The 14,730-nt window shown below is 47.7% G+C and overlaps 1 protein-coding gene across 1 annotated transcript in view; it reads left to right on the top strand.

Moving 5' to 3' along the window:
* CCDC33 (coiled-coil domain containing 33) overlaps positions 1-14,730 on the top strand; it is a 166,080-nt gene that overhangs the window by 58,455 nt on the left and 92,895 nt on the right. Inside the window, 3 exon segments of the mRNA XM_007948973.1 lie at positions 2,743-2,876; positions 7,225-7,334; positions 9,635-9,751. Of these exon segments, the coding sequence (XP_007947164.1) occupies positions 2,743-2,876; positions 7,225-7,334; positions 9,635-9,751 (361 nt within the window).

Raw genomic sequence — 14,730 nt, 5'->3', positions numbered from 1 at the left:
GCACCCTGTGTACAAATTCTGTGTCCAGCCCAGGCTTGATGTTTGGAATGTAGAAAGACTCCCTCCTTAGACATCTGCCTGAAACCCCACCCTAGTGGGTCACATGTCTTGCTGCTCTGGCCTCTGTAGAGTGCAGCTCCCCAAGGAGGGGAGGCTGGAAGTCTGGTCTAGCATTAACATCATGTGGAGAGCAGCAGGTGGAATGGTTGCTGGTGAGCAGTTGCTGAGAGCCCTGAGGCTCAGACTGTAGACAGCAATTATCAGGAGAGTCAGGGCATGGAGACGCAAGAACGCCTTAGATGTCACCTCACAATCAGCCTCCAGCATACAGTTGGGAAGGAAGGAGGCCCCAGGCCCCACACCCTGTCCAAGGGGTGAAGGGGGTGGCTGTACTCCACTGCTCTGCTGGCCTTGATGCCTTCTCCTCTCTAGCCCACCATCTCCAACATGCCCCTGGTCTAGCTGGCTGGACCACTCAAGCAGGCCTGCAGGGGGAGAGGTGTGTCTGGAGGGCACTGAGTCTGGAAGGGGCTCCAGCATTCTAGGAAAGGCACCCTCCTTTTCTATGCTAACTCACTGTTGTTGAGTCGGATCCGACCCCTCCTTGGGTTTCCGAGGCAGTATCACTACGGAAGTAGATTGCCCAACCTTCCATCTGAGGAGTGGCTGGTGGGTTTGAACTGCCAGCCTTCTAGTTAGCAGACACATGCCTTAGGCACTATGCCATCAGAGCTCCCTCTTCTAGGCTAGGGCCCATTTTGTATCACACATGAGAAAATAACATGAATGGTCACCTCTTAGGGGTCAGGAACTTCACATATTTCCGTTCCAATCCTCATAACCACCCTCTGAGGTAGGCACCATTTATAGGGGAGTAAACTGAGGCTCAGAGAGGGGACTTAGCCAAGACATAATCATGGTCTCAAAGCTGGTTCTGTGTGACTCTAAAGCTGGTATTCTCCCCAGGATGCCACACCTTGGTCACAGCTGCCAGATACCCCCCATTGTAGACTCCCCCTTGCTAAGGGCAAGGGGGACAGATCACAGAGGGGCAGGCACTGAAGCCAAGATCTTTAATGCTTTAGGGTAACAAATGCTAGTAATAGTAATAATAGTGTGGTTGTTGTTATGTGCCATGGAGTCGGACTCGACTCATAGCGACCCCTCCTTGGGTTTCCAAGGCAGTATCACTACGGAAATAGATTGCCGCATCTTCCTTCCAAGGAGTGGCTGGTGGGTTTGAACTGCCAGCCTTCTGGTTAGCAGTCAAGTATCTTAGACACTACGCTACCAGAGCTCCCAATAATAGTGGTGGTGAGTGGCAATTAACACTTTTATGGTACTTAACAATGTGTCAGGCCTTTTATACCTATTAATTCACCTAGTTTCTGTAACAACTCTGCTGGACAGGAGCTGTTATTGTTCCCATTTTACAGATGAAGAAAATGAAGCCCAGTAAAGTTGTATATCTTGCCCAAAGTTACACAGCCAGTAAAGGGTAGAACTGGGATATGAAACCCTGATTCCAAGGCCCTTGTTATAATCAATACACCACACTGCCCCTGAGAGTCAAAGAAGAAGGGAAGTTCCTAGTGGACTCTGCAGCTTGGAGGCAAGTCTCCTACAAGAAAGGTTATCCATAGGAATAGGGCTGGATTGAGTGGGGAGCAAGGAGAGGGGCCACAGTGTCACTTAAGTCCAGAGGGAAGAGAGAACAAGAAGGGCCAGGGAGTCCCAGACAGCTTCTTGGAAGAGAGGAACAGGCTAGGCTGATGTAGCTAATGCAAGGGGGCTCAACTGCTCCTACATTCCTTTTGGGGGCTTGTGGGAGCCTTTGGGGATGGGGTCAAGGATGGTGAGGTCACCTCTTTGCTTCCCACCCTGGGTTCTCACTTGTGCACAAGGCCCTTCCCCGTGAGCGTGTGGTGCAGCCCTCCTAAAAGGCTCTGGGGATGATTCCTCCCCCTTGGATTGCTGCAGTTAATGTAGCAGTACCTCTTACAGCCCCAGCATAATCATCTCTCCAACACAAGTATTAACTCTCTCATGGAGCTGTTTTATGGCTCCATCTGGGGGGCACTTATCTCCATACCTGTGGGATGCACTGGGATGCAGAAGGCCTTGACAGCCTGGCCCTGCATGGCCTGTGAGTGGTTGAAGTTTGGAAACCACTCACTACCATCTCAGACCCATGTGCCTGTCCCCGAGGCCTGGCACACAGTGGGCATTGCAAAAGGTGGCAGCAGGTATGTGCACAGAGCTGGAAGGCACCTTGAGAATATGGATCAGAAGCTTAGGGAAATGAAGGTCAAGAGATAGGATAGCCAGGTGTGAGACACCAAACAGGTAGTCTGCCCAGAGGCTTCCTTCCACTAAGCAGAACCCAGAGAAGAGGCTAGAGAGAAGCATCTATGCACATGGGTTGACACTGAAGAGCCCTTCCCTGGGGCAGAAAGTCAGATAGGCCAGGCATCCACTCCCACCCTTACTCTTACCCTGAGCCTGTGGGGCCAGTCTCAGCAAGTGAGAAGTGAATCAGTATGGTCACCTGGGCAGGCAGGGCAGCTGAGAAGAGAGTGCCCTGGGCTTGGGTGACAGGATTGTCTGTACCTGGGAGGAAGCTTCCCATGCTCTGTCCATCTTTTGCTCAAGATTTATGGACAGTGAAGTAAGAGGGTGGGGTAGGGGAGCAGCAGGCAGGACATTTCTCTCTGACTCAACTCTGCCCATCCCCTCCCCCAGGAAAACCACGTCCGAGGACTCACAGAGCCAGATTTCCAAGGCAGTCACATCTGTGACCTCAGAGCCCACCAGAGCCCCCATCTGGGGCGACACAGTGCAAGTAGAGATCCAAGCCGAGGATGCTGGGCAAGAAGGTGAGGCTGGGGGTTGGGTGGGGATGGCAGCGTAGGACAGGGGGTATGATGCAGGAAACTACTTAAGACAGCGGCAGAACCCCACCACCACTCAGCTGGAAGCCACCTGAACACCTCCTTGGGCTCAGGGAAAAGCATTTTAAAGGAAAAAAAAAAAAAAAAAACATAATCCTGTCATGCCTCATCTCCCCAGTCTGCTCGAAAAATGAGTTGTTCCACATAAATGAATTTTCCAGACAATGAAAGCTTATCTTTTTTATGACTGTTATTATTTTCATGGTTGTTATTACCACTGTTTCCCACTGCAGCGGCACATTACAGCTTCCTAGCACATCCACATGCATCATTCTTACAGAGATACAGTCTCCCAGGAGGAGCAGTGCTGCTCCATTGCTTGGATGAGAAAACTGAGGTGTGGATAATCTAAAGAATTTGCTCAAATTCAAGTAATCACTAAGCAGAGGGTCTAGGGCACAACATTGTATGTTTTTGCAAAGGTCCAGTGTCTCTATCTGCCTCAAGTTGATTATTTTTTAATGTTTTTTTTAAAAAATGTCCCTAGACTGAATCCTTATCCCTGCCTAGGTCTCCCAGGTCACTGCCCACCATCAGAGCGGAGTGCCCTGGGGCTTCTGAAGGGTTGGAGTCTGTTCTTATAGTAACTGTTTAACAGCCCTCTCCCCTCCACCCCCAGGAAGCTCTTTCAATCCCCTTGTTTTGGCAGATTCTAGCACTAGTAGATAATTTCAGTGTTTCATGATACGGCTTAGACTGAGCCCCGAGGCACCCACATGCACACAATTGCATTTTCACACCATGGGCTGATCTAGTTTCCACTTCTGGGTGACAGCTTGGGCTGGGCACACAGGAATACTGGCTAGCTGATGCCTGGACTGCTGGGGACACTGGCACTGTCAGCACAGACACAAAAGGTGCCCAGGAACATCTCTGATCTTATATTGTCAGAAGGACCTCCATTACCCTTCTTACAGATGGTGTCCTCCTTGAGAGAACAGGATTTACCCCTCCCCTTGAACACTGTTACAAAAAAAAACTTGCAAGGCCTTGGTTGGACAGAACTCCTCAGAGGCTGTGGGAATCAGAGGAAGGAGAAGGAAGGGGGGACATTAATAAAAGGGGAAGAAGCTAGTTCTAAGTCAAATTAAATAATTATTTTTTTTCTGCCTGAAAAGGTAGAGGTAGTGCTGTTCAAATGGTTTGAGAAAATGCATAAAACCAAAAACCAAACCAAATTCACTGCCGTGGAGTCAGATCTGACTCATAGCGAGCCCTCCTTGACTTTTTGAGGCAGTATCACTACGGAAGTTGATCGCCCAACCTTCCTTCCAAGGAGTGGCTGGTGGGTTTGAACCACCACCAGAATGCCTTAGGCACTATGCCAACAGAGCTCCTTGAGAAAATGCATAAGAGAAAGGAAAATTGATTTAGAATTTCATGCAAGCATGCATGTGAGCCTGTGTGATCATGTCTTTGTGGATGTTTTGCAGGCTGGTTTCTGTGTATGTGTCCACATTGTGTATATGATTAAGTACACACTTGTGTCTGTGCCAATAGGCATGCATATGTCTCTGTGCAAGTGTGTGTTGGTGTGCCTGGCTGCAACAATGTGTTGAGTATGTGCTTGGAAGTGTCTGGGTGGTGGTGTGTGCCTGGCTGTGCCTAAGTACATGTACTTTTTGTGCTGTGTGGTGTGTGTGTACACATGCATGTGCATTTGTATCACTGATGGGAAGTTGGGGGTTTAGTGAGTGGATCTGGGCTAGGATCCTCTCCTGGGCTCTATACATCCAGCGTGACTAGATAAAGGGGTGTGATGAGATCAATGGCTTTACGGCCCACCTGCAGCAGAAACAGGGGCAGGAGGATGGGAGGATGAGGACGTCTCCCGGGCGGCAGGGAATATTGGCAAGCACCTCTTTGCAAATTGAAGTAGCTGGATGCTTCTTGGAACCTTGTTGGAATCCGTTGCTGTGGTGATGTCTGTAGTAGGGGGTGGGGGAGGCAGAGGCCAGGCCAAGAGGCAGGAGAAGGGTGGGTAGAAGCTTAAGGATGTGTTAATGAAAAGTGAAGGGGAGTTTCAGACCCTGTGTCAGGGCCAAAGCAGGCAGGAGGCAGAAATAGCTTGTTGGCTGCACAAAGGGAGCAGCGGGAGGATGGAGGGGCACAATGCCCAGAGAAGAAGCTGATGAAGCATGTTTGAGGCAGGGAGACAGGGCCAGAGAACAGGGAGGGAAGAGTGGACAGCCATCCTCCCAATTACAGCTCATCTGCTGGTAGGGGCAGGGGTAATGCAGGGCACTCACCTTTTGCCAAGCCTCTGTGAATCTCAACCAGATTTGGGAAGTCAGGGCCCTTGGGAAATAGGCATAAGGGGCTGCAGCCTCCACAGCTTTGGCTAGGAGCAGCAGAATCCCCAGCTGAATCTCCTCACGTCTGTTCAGAGCTGGGTGAGTGCATGGAAGGCTGCAGAAAATTAACAAGGAAGAAAATAGTGACAGCCACAAGGAACAATTGCACAAGATCTTATAGCTTAAAAATCACACTCCCACCCTTACCACAATCCTAGGAGAGAATGGGTTTTCTTTCTTTCTTTTTTTTTTCTTCTTTTCTTTTTTAAAGTATTAATATTTTTCAGAACAGGAACATAAAGTTCAAATTATTTGTTAAATGTCACAGAGCAAGTTGGTGTCTTGATACTAGAACCAAATTCCTTTCTTTCTTCAACACCAACCCAAGAAATTTTGCTGTCATTTCTGTCCCAAATCTGCACTTTCCTTTAAGCGTGGATGCCACCCACATAGCCAGCTCTTAAGAGGCCTTGGCAAATGTCTTTCTCTATGCCTCCAGGGGGGAGCTCTGGTAGCATAGTGGCTAAGGCACTTGACTGCTAACCAGAAGGCTGGCGGTTCAAACCCACCAGCCACTCCTCGGAAGGAAGGTTGGGCAATCCTACTTCTGTAGTGATACTGCCTCGGAAACCCAAGGAGGGGTCGCTATGAGTCAGGGCTGACTCGACGGCACATAACAACAACAACAACATGCCTCCAGGGTAGCTGGAAGAGGAAGGGAAAAGGAAGAGTATTTAGCAGGATCCTCAGCTTCTTTCTATACTCCAAGGTCCAAGTGACCCACCTCCATGTTCAAATGACCCATCTAAGTGCCAAGTGACCCAGAACCAAGGGGATCCCAGCCTGCTAAACAAAGGTGGGCAGGTAGCTGTCCTTGGTGCTGAAATCATCTCAGCTTAAAGAGAGAGGCAGAGGGGACTTCTCTTCTTCCTCACCCTCCCTTTCAGTTTCTTCTCCACTCCTTTTCTTTCTGTCTCTTTTTCCTCTTTCTCATCTCTCCCTTCTTTTCCTCCTCCATGTCATATTCGTCCTCAAATCACAGACTTCCGGAGTGTGAAGAAGCCTCAGGGTCAACAAATCCAGTCTCTCTCATCAGCTATTTACTTGCTGTGTAATATTGATCAAGTTAGATATACAACCCCTCTGAGCTCCAGTGGTCACACTTTAAAAACAGAGATAGTGATAACTACTTAAGGAGTTGTGGCAGAGATTTATTGAAATAATAGCAGAGGAATGCTCTTCTCCATGCCTGGCACACAGTAGGTTCTCACTAAGTAGTATCACTATGATTATTTCCTGGTCATTCGTATTTTCTTTAGAATTCATCCCAAAGTTTATATTTTTTAATGACAAAATGCAATCTCTTTGGAAGGAGTTCACTAAAGGGTGCATTATTAGCATTTAGACTAGTTCTCATTTATTTGGAGTATGTTTTTATTGATATTTGCTTTGAAGGATTTCTTGGGCAGATCATTTTTCTTACTGAGCCTCGGTTTTCCCATATGCAACATGTACGAGATAATCTCTCCCTTCCTGCCTGAGGAGCTAGTAAGGGTTTATGTGACCATAAGGGACCTTATTACTAGGACGGGGTATATTCTTCCTGCTTGTGTATATATCTGTGTGTGTGCAGATGTGTGTCTATTGCCATAGGTGGCTGGGTTTAGTTCTGTGTGTGTTCATCCCTTGGCTGGGAGTTTCTAGCCCATAGGAAAAATTGCATCTTTGCGTAAATCTAATAGCATCTAGCATGGGGACTTGCCCCGTGCAGGGGCTCAGACAGTGCTTGTGGGTTGTGTCTGTGCACATCTCCACATGTACTTGTGTTTTCCATGAGTGTACATGTTGTTGATTCCTCAGTGGGGAGCCTGTACTCCTGTCCTCAGCAATGTCTATTACCTCTCCCCATCTCACCTCACTGGGAGGCAAGGTGGTCATCTAAGCCTTGTCCTGACTCTGTGCCTACTTTTTCTCTCCAGATGTGGTGCTGAAGGTGCTGGACAGCAAAAAGAAAGAGGAACTGCTGTCCTACAAAATCCCTATCAAATACCTACGTGTCTTCCACCCCTACCACTTCAAACTGGTGAAGGTCAGTCAGAGTCCTGGGCTTGGGGCCCACATGGGCCTAGGGCAGGTGGGTGGAAAGCTGGTTGTTATTGTTGTGCGCCGTGGAGTCGGCACCGACTCATAGCGACCCCTCCTTGGGTTTCCGAGGCAGTATCACTACGGAAGTAGGAACCACTTTTATGTCCCCAGTTCTTCCCAAGAGTAGCTCTGGGAATCTCATGCTCATTCCACAGAATGGCAAGAGAGGGCCAGGTGAGGTTTAGGAAACATGGGTCCTGGGTGACAAATAGAAATGATTAATTTACACAAGAATTTGTGATTCTCTAGATTCCTCTCCATGACACAGCCCACAGAACAACTACCACATTAAATGAATGCATCAATTAAAGATGTATTCTGATTACAAATGTTAAAAGATGGAAGCAGATCTAAAAATTGAAGAAATAGTAATTACAGAGTACCTACTATGTTCCAGGTCCTTTACTTACCACTTCCAATCCTCAAGATGAATTATATTTTGCATACAGAGGACAAGGGCTTGGGGAAAGGAGTTTTCTCACCCTGTGTCACAGACCTAGTGAGTGGCAGAATAGGGGGTGAACCCAGGTTACACTATCTCCCGAGCCAGTTCTTTCTGTGCTGCCTCCACACACTGCCTGGACAGGAGGAAAGTTGAGATACATTAGAGATGACGTATTCCCTGGAATGTACCCCCAGGGTGGGAAACTGGGGAGTAATCCTGAAGTGGGGAAGCCTCAGGGCCCCTCAGTCCATGTTTTCAACCTCCCATACTAGCTCTTCTTCCTGGCTCCCCTCCCCAGTGCTGATTAATGGAAGGAAGAATTCACTCTCTCATTGCTTAAGTACTTATTAAGTAACTATGATGTGCCAGGCCCTGGGTCAGAGATGAGAAGCATCACCCTCCGCCCTATGTGCAAACTCCAAATGCTTAGTAGTGCAGAGTGAAAAGCAATCAGAAGTCAGATCATCTGGGCTCAAATCCCAGGTCTGCTGCTTACTAGCTGGGTGTTTATAAAACCAGTTGCTGTTGAGTTGATCCCATATGTCTCAGAGGAGAACTGTGCTCAGAAGAGTTGACTTTTTCGGAAGTGCCTTCCAAGGTGTGTCTGGGTGAACACTAACCTCCCAATTTTCAGTCAGAAGCTGATAGCATTAACCACTTGTGCCACCTAGGGACTTCAGATGCCCGTAGGAGACTGCTTAACTCCTCAGGCCTCCATTCCCCATCAGCAAAATGGAGACAATATATACCTAGCATGGTCATCTACCCTGGGCATAAAGCACCTAGCAGGGTGCCTGGCAGGTAGCTGGTGCTCAGTTGTTGCCTTCTTCCCTCTCTCCCCCAGTCCTCATCACTGACCTTTGCCTGCAACCAGAGGCATATCTAAGGTATGGCATGTATCCTGGGCACCACTTGAAAGGGGATGCTACTGAGCAGTCTATATTAACCATCACAGTTTCCATCACCAGCTGTGAGAGATCATTCAGCAAGTTAAATATAATGCTTTCATATTTGAGAGTCTCCATGGGTTAAGGCAAACTGTGTGAACTTACTCTGCTGACTGTAGAAAAAGAAGAAACTGGAAAAAAAATTACTTTTAGCACATCATAGACCAATTTTCATCAGTGAAAGCAAGGAAAGTGCAGTTGTAATTTTCATGTAGTGCCATAATGTGCTAAGTAAAAGATTAATGAACTTGACTTGTATTTTTGAGCTGATATTATGCCACAGTTATCTAAAAGATGGGTGTCAGATGTTTGCACAGAGGCGTCATTTCAGTGCTTGCCATAGGCACTATTTTCTGTAGTAACACCTGTGTCTGCAACTCTGAGTTTTGTCATGGCCCAGGGATTTTTACATTCCCTGGACCCCAGGTCAACCTGACAGAACCCAGGGTGATTTTGAGATGTGGCGTCAGGCAGACAGGAAGCAAAGGCCCAGAGAGATTAGGGAGCTACCCTGGCAGACACAGCACTTGAATATAATTCTGGCGGCATCACCCAGGGCTCCTGGCCCTCAGTCCACTTATACCCCAGACCTTGTTATCACATCTATACAAAGAGATCAGGCAGGCCAGAAGTGGTCCTTGTGAGGGTGATGAAATATTCAAATGGAAAAGGGAAGATTTATTATATTGATCTCCTTGGAAGGGCTCACAGGGACCATGAGCTTTAATTATCAGCTCAGAGGCCCAGTGGAGCAATGCCAAATGATTGTCTGCAGAGGGCTGGATTTATGACCAGGGTCACCCCCTCCACACTCACCTTCTCATGTGTCTTCTTCCCCTACCCTGTTCCCAGCCCACCCAGTCTGAGAAATCTGGTGAAGCCACTTCCAAGACCCAACTATTTGCAACAATCATCAGGAAGGGCAGCTTCATCCCCCTCTACATTGGCTGCAACCACACGGCTCTCGAGGTACTGGGACGTGGAGCTCTGGAAGAGGGAGAGTGGGAAGGAGGCCAAGGTTTAAGCAGACCCAGTGCCCTGTCTGTGGCTCCTGGCTGGCCTGAGGGTGTAGAGATGGGGTGTCTGGGGGAAGAAATAAAGAAGCAACTGGACCTTTCAAACTAAAGAAATAGGTTGCAGACAAGCCCTGGGATGACAGGGATGATTATGATAATGATGATGATGATGCCTAATGTTTTCCAGAACTTTCCAGGCACATAGCCCTGCCCTAGCCTCTCCTTCCCTAGTTGTTCTTGGAAGTGAGAGAAAAGGAGTTTCACCAGAGCTCTGCTCCTCCCACCCTGTCCCTCATGCTACAGGTAGGGTGGGAGGCTCCTTCAGCCCACTGTCTCCCTGAAGCCCTGTGTTCCCTACTTGGCCTCCCTACAGTACCGGCTGTTTTCTAGCCTCTCCTCTCCCTCCTGGGATAGTGACCCCGATCTAGGGCATTCGCTCCCCAAGCAAAAATTTTAGAGCCTCCTCACCTTTTCTTGAATCCTATTTCTAAAGAGATTTGACTGATTTGGTATTCATTCATTCATTCAAGAACTATCACAGCACTTCTTTGGGGCTAACTTCCACACACAACTTCCTTTCTCCCACTCCCAGACCTTTCATCTGCTCCGTGGGGACTGTAAATGCTACAGACATGGCCCAGGGATCTGGCACCTTCCTCTTTCCCCCCCAGCTTTCAAACTGCCAAGAGCTACACTCAGGGTAGGAGTCAATAGAGTCCAATCTCTGGGCTTTCCCTGCCCACCATAACTGATCTGATCCTCCCCAGAGCCCTGTGAACCTGGTAGAGCAAGAATTGTTCTTTAGCCCTATTTTACAGCTGGGGTCACTGAGACCCAAAGGCATTCTAGGGCTTCTGGCCCACATCTGCTTCCCCACAGCCAGCCTTTGGATGCTAGCATGTGTCAGATCTGTAGGCAATCTCTGCTCCCATCTCTCTCCTCTCTTCTATCATATCCTTTCCTGAGGATGGCCAGCAGCTCACACATACACAAAACCAGGAAGAGTGGCAACAGCTTGGACCTTTCTGTCCCCAAGTCATACCCCACAGGGAGAGGCCACATCCCCAAGACCCAGACAGATCCTTAGGTCTGCAGGGGGACAGCTGTGGCCTGTCCCACCTCCACCTCCAGCTCCCTGACTTACGTGGTAGAGGTGTGGAACACAGACCCAGAAGTCTGGTCCTCCCTGCCTCCTACCTACTCCCCTGCCCAGCACCATACCCCAGCAGATGCCTTCCTGTTAATTTCAGAGGATAGAGCATGTAAGCAGATGTCTGCTTCTGATGGCAGACAGACCAGCACAGCAGGAGATAAAATTGCTTCTTTTGTTACTTACTGGGCTCTGTCATGAGCAGGTGTACTTGGGCAGCTGTCTCATTCACACCTGACCAGTATCAACATAGAGCAGGTGTAAATTAACACCCCAGTGCCCACTGCACCTCTCAGAATGCCCTCCTAGCCCTTAAATCTGTTAAAGTCTCTTGAGCAATAAGGCCTGATAGGTCTCTGGAAAATTCCTCAGGCCCAGAGCCTCACCCCCATCCAAAGTTTGAAATTATACCATTAGAGATTCTTTCCTTTGAACACAGTGAAGGATCTGTCAGTCTCCAGACACCCCAGTGACATCGGAAATGCCTTAAAAACCAGCTTCCATCAAGATGACTCCAAATTGTGGGGACTCCATGTGTGTCAGAGTAGAACTGTGCTCCACAAGGTTTACAATGGCTGACTTTTTGAAAGATCACCCAGCTTTTTTTCTGAGGTACCTCTGGGTGCACTTGAGACTCCAAAGCTTTCAGTTAGCAGCCAAGTTAGCCATTTGCACCACCCAGGGACTCCAGAACACCTCAAGAAATATTTTAAACCCTTATCAGCTCACACCTGTGTGGGGTTAGCTGGTAATCAGCTCAGGGAAGTGTTAAGGAAGAGGAAGAAAGAGAGAATATTCAGAACAATCTCTACTCCTGGGCCCTCTCCTCCTCCCATGAAGGTCAGAAACATTAGAGAGATTATGGTCTAACCTCTAAGTGTACAAGCTGGGAAAACTGAGGCCCAGAGTGAACCAGGAACTGGCTGAGGTCACACAGTGATCAAGCTCTGGAGGGTATGAGATAGTGGCAAAGCTGGGGTCGACCTGGCAGGGCTTCTTCCCATCACAAGTGTGCCTGAAGCATGACCCCTCAGCTGTGTCTAGTACTCCAGCACTTTCGTCTTTCTGCTTTTCTTTCTTTCCATCAGCATCTTATAATTAACACCCCTGCCCACCCTCCAGAGTCTCCCTTTCACACTCATAAACACACAATCTTCCCTTTCTACCCTTTTCTCTCATTAACGTTACACTCATCTATTCCACAGACATATATTGAGCTCCTATTATGTATGTGCTGAGCACTTTTGATAAAATTGAGAATAACATCAGTAAATCAGATATGGTACTTGTCCATGTTGGGGTTTGGGCTCTAGTCAAAAGTATAGAAAAGAAACAAGAAATAAATTATAATGATCACAAGCTGTAGTGATAAGTGCTATGGATGAGATAATTCAGGGGCTGAGAGAGAAAGAATGGGAGGCAGGGGTGCTACTTGGCAAGAAGGAAAATCTCTCAGAGATGGTGGCATTTAAGCTAAAGGATGAGAATGAGCCAGCCATGATGGGGAGTGGAGGGTTACCAGCAGAGGGATTAGCATGTGCTAAAACCCTGAGGCAGAAATGAGCTAGGCATGCTGCAAGAGTAGGAGAAAAAGAGGCTGGAACACAGACAGAGGGACTGGGAGCTGGTGGAAGTGGGGGTCAGGAATCAGATCAGAAGCTTTGGGGATGACAGTGGAGGTAAGTGGGGATGAAATCCATGTCTTCTCCCCCTGCCTTCCCAGTGCCTAACCCAGAGCCTAGAGCAAGTGGCCAGTGAGTGCTAGAACAAAGGTTTTGGTCCCCATTCCCTGGGGGAGCTTCCCACTTATCCTACTTTGTCCTTCCCTACACTGCTTCCTGCTGGAGCCCCTCCTCTGCTCAAATGTTTGCTGGTGCCTCCTGAAAGGTGTGGCAATGAAAGTCCAGAGATGGTATTGAGGGCTGAGTGCAGAAAGGTCCTTAGGAAGCAACAGAAGATTGAAAGATCATTGGAGTATGGGGGAAATGATGACTGGAATTTGATGAAGCAAGAGGAGCCCAAAGATGCTGATGTTTGTGATTTCATTCCATACCACCAGCATTCACTGAGAAAGCCCTGATGTGAGGCAGGCACCATGACAGGCACCAAAGGGGTCCATTAGGACCTTGGTCATGATTGAGGACCTCCGGAAGCTCAATGTGGTTGGAGAAACCAGACCTGGCTTTGGCATTCACAGTTTACAAAGTGTTCTCACAAATGATCTACTCAGGGATACCTCATGACCCTGGGAGAGAGCCAGAACAAGAATATTTTGGCCCTCTTTAATGGAGAAAAGATCAAAGTTGTCAAAGATTTCATTTCAGGAGTTCCAGTAAGATGGCAGAATAGGCAGAAAGACTGAACAGACCCTCTTCAACAAAGAAAAGGAGAACCAATTAACACAGATACAGAAGATAATCCTGGACCCCTGAGCCTTGAAGGGAAGGATATAGAAGTGGACTAAACTCCAACTAGCAGAAGAATTTGCATGAAAACACCAAAAAGGAGACATATGGAGCTGTGGTCTGGCAGCAATCCTGACAGCACAGATGCCTTGGATATTGCCCAGTGGTGGTAGGACCTAAGAATTAACCTAAAAATCAGCCCTGCTAGCCAGTGACTGCATGGAGGACTGCTCTGATGGCTGGGAATTAAAAGGGGAAGCAGCAAAGAGGAAGGCAGGCTGAGCTGTGGACTTTTGCCTGTCCAGAGGGCACAGCCATTTTGAATGTTTACAAGCGGCTTGACCATTTTGGATATTTAAAGCAACAGTGTTCTCTCAGATTCCAGGGACTTAAGAACAGGCTACACTTGCTGGGAACTGCAAAGACATTCTGGACCTGGATGTCTGGAAAGGTGCAACATTCCCCTTGTTACTCTTATATCCCCCACCTTCTTGGTTAATGGAGGTGTGGGCATCCTTCACTCCTACGCACTTTGTGGGCTGGCAGGAATTCCATCCCAGTCTCTGCGCTCAGACTGAGCCTGGGTGCACTGCCCCTCCCTACCTCAAAATTTTTTTCTTTTTTCTGTGTTTTAGTTTGTTTCTTTTTGTCTGTTGCAAAACTACTACCGTTATTATTACTTTTGTCCTTTTTACTATTATTCTTTATTTGTCCCCTCCAAGGTTCTAGTTTTCACCTTTTTTTCCTTTTCCCTGTTCCTAGTTGCATTTTTTTTCTTTCTCGTGGTTAACCCCATTGCTTGTTTTTCTTTTTGCGTTTTTCCCATTTTTTCATCATTATTCTCCTTCTCTACCTTTTTTCTCTTATTGCCCTCTCCCCAGATATTGCAGGGTTTTCCCCCCTTTTTTCTTTTTTTAGTTACTGTTCCTGTGTGATTACATGGTGTATTTTTTGTCCATTGGCTTTTACATTTTTGATGGTTATTCAATTGTTCTTTTTGTCTAACTGAGTGGAAGACAGCAACAATCCCCATATGACACCATTACACCCACACTTCCTGCACCTTTACTTACTGAGTGAGAGCCACTACCTCCTTCTCCACCAACAGGCCAACAATAAACAACCACCAAGACAAGCCTGACTCACCCTTGGCTCTCTTCACAAACAGTTAACAGAGATCTAAATACAACAATGCCATGATGTCTTGGAGACAAAAGACCATCACAGTCCATACAAAGAAGCAAGATAAAGTGGTAGAAACAAGGGAACAGGATACAGACCCAAAACACATCCCTGAGGAAGAAGCAGCATTGGAACTCTCTGATAAGGAATTCAAAAGAATTATATTTAGGTATCTTCAAAGGATTGAGAGACAGA

This window comes from Orycteropus afer, unplaced genomic scaffold (assembly GCF_000298275.1).
Source record: "Orycteropus afer afer isolate SDZICR_OR568_19922 unplaced genomic scaffold, OryAfe1.0 scaffold00233, whole genome shotgun sequence".
Taxonomy (NCBI): domain Eukaryota; kingdom Metazoa; phylum Chordata; class Mammalia; order Tubulidentata; family Orycteropodidae; genus Orycteropus; species Orycteropus afer.
The sequence above is the reverse complement of the archived record's forward strand: the minus strand, read 5'-3'. Positions and strand labels throughout refer to the sequence as shown.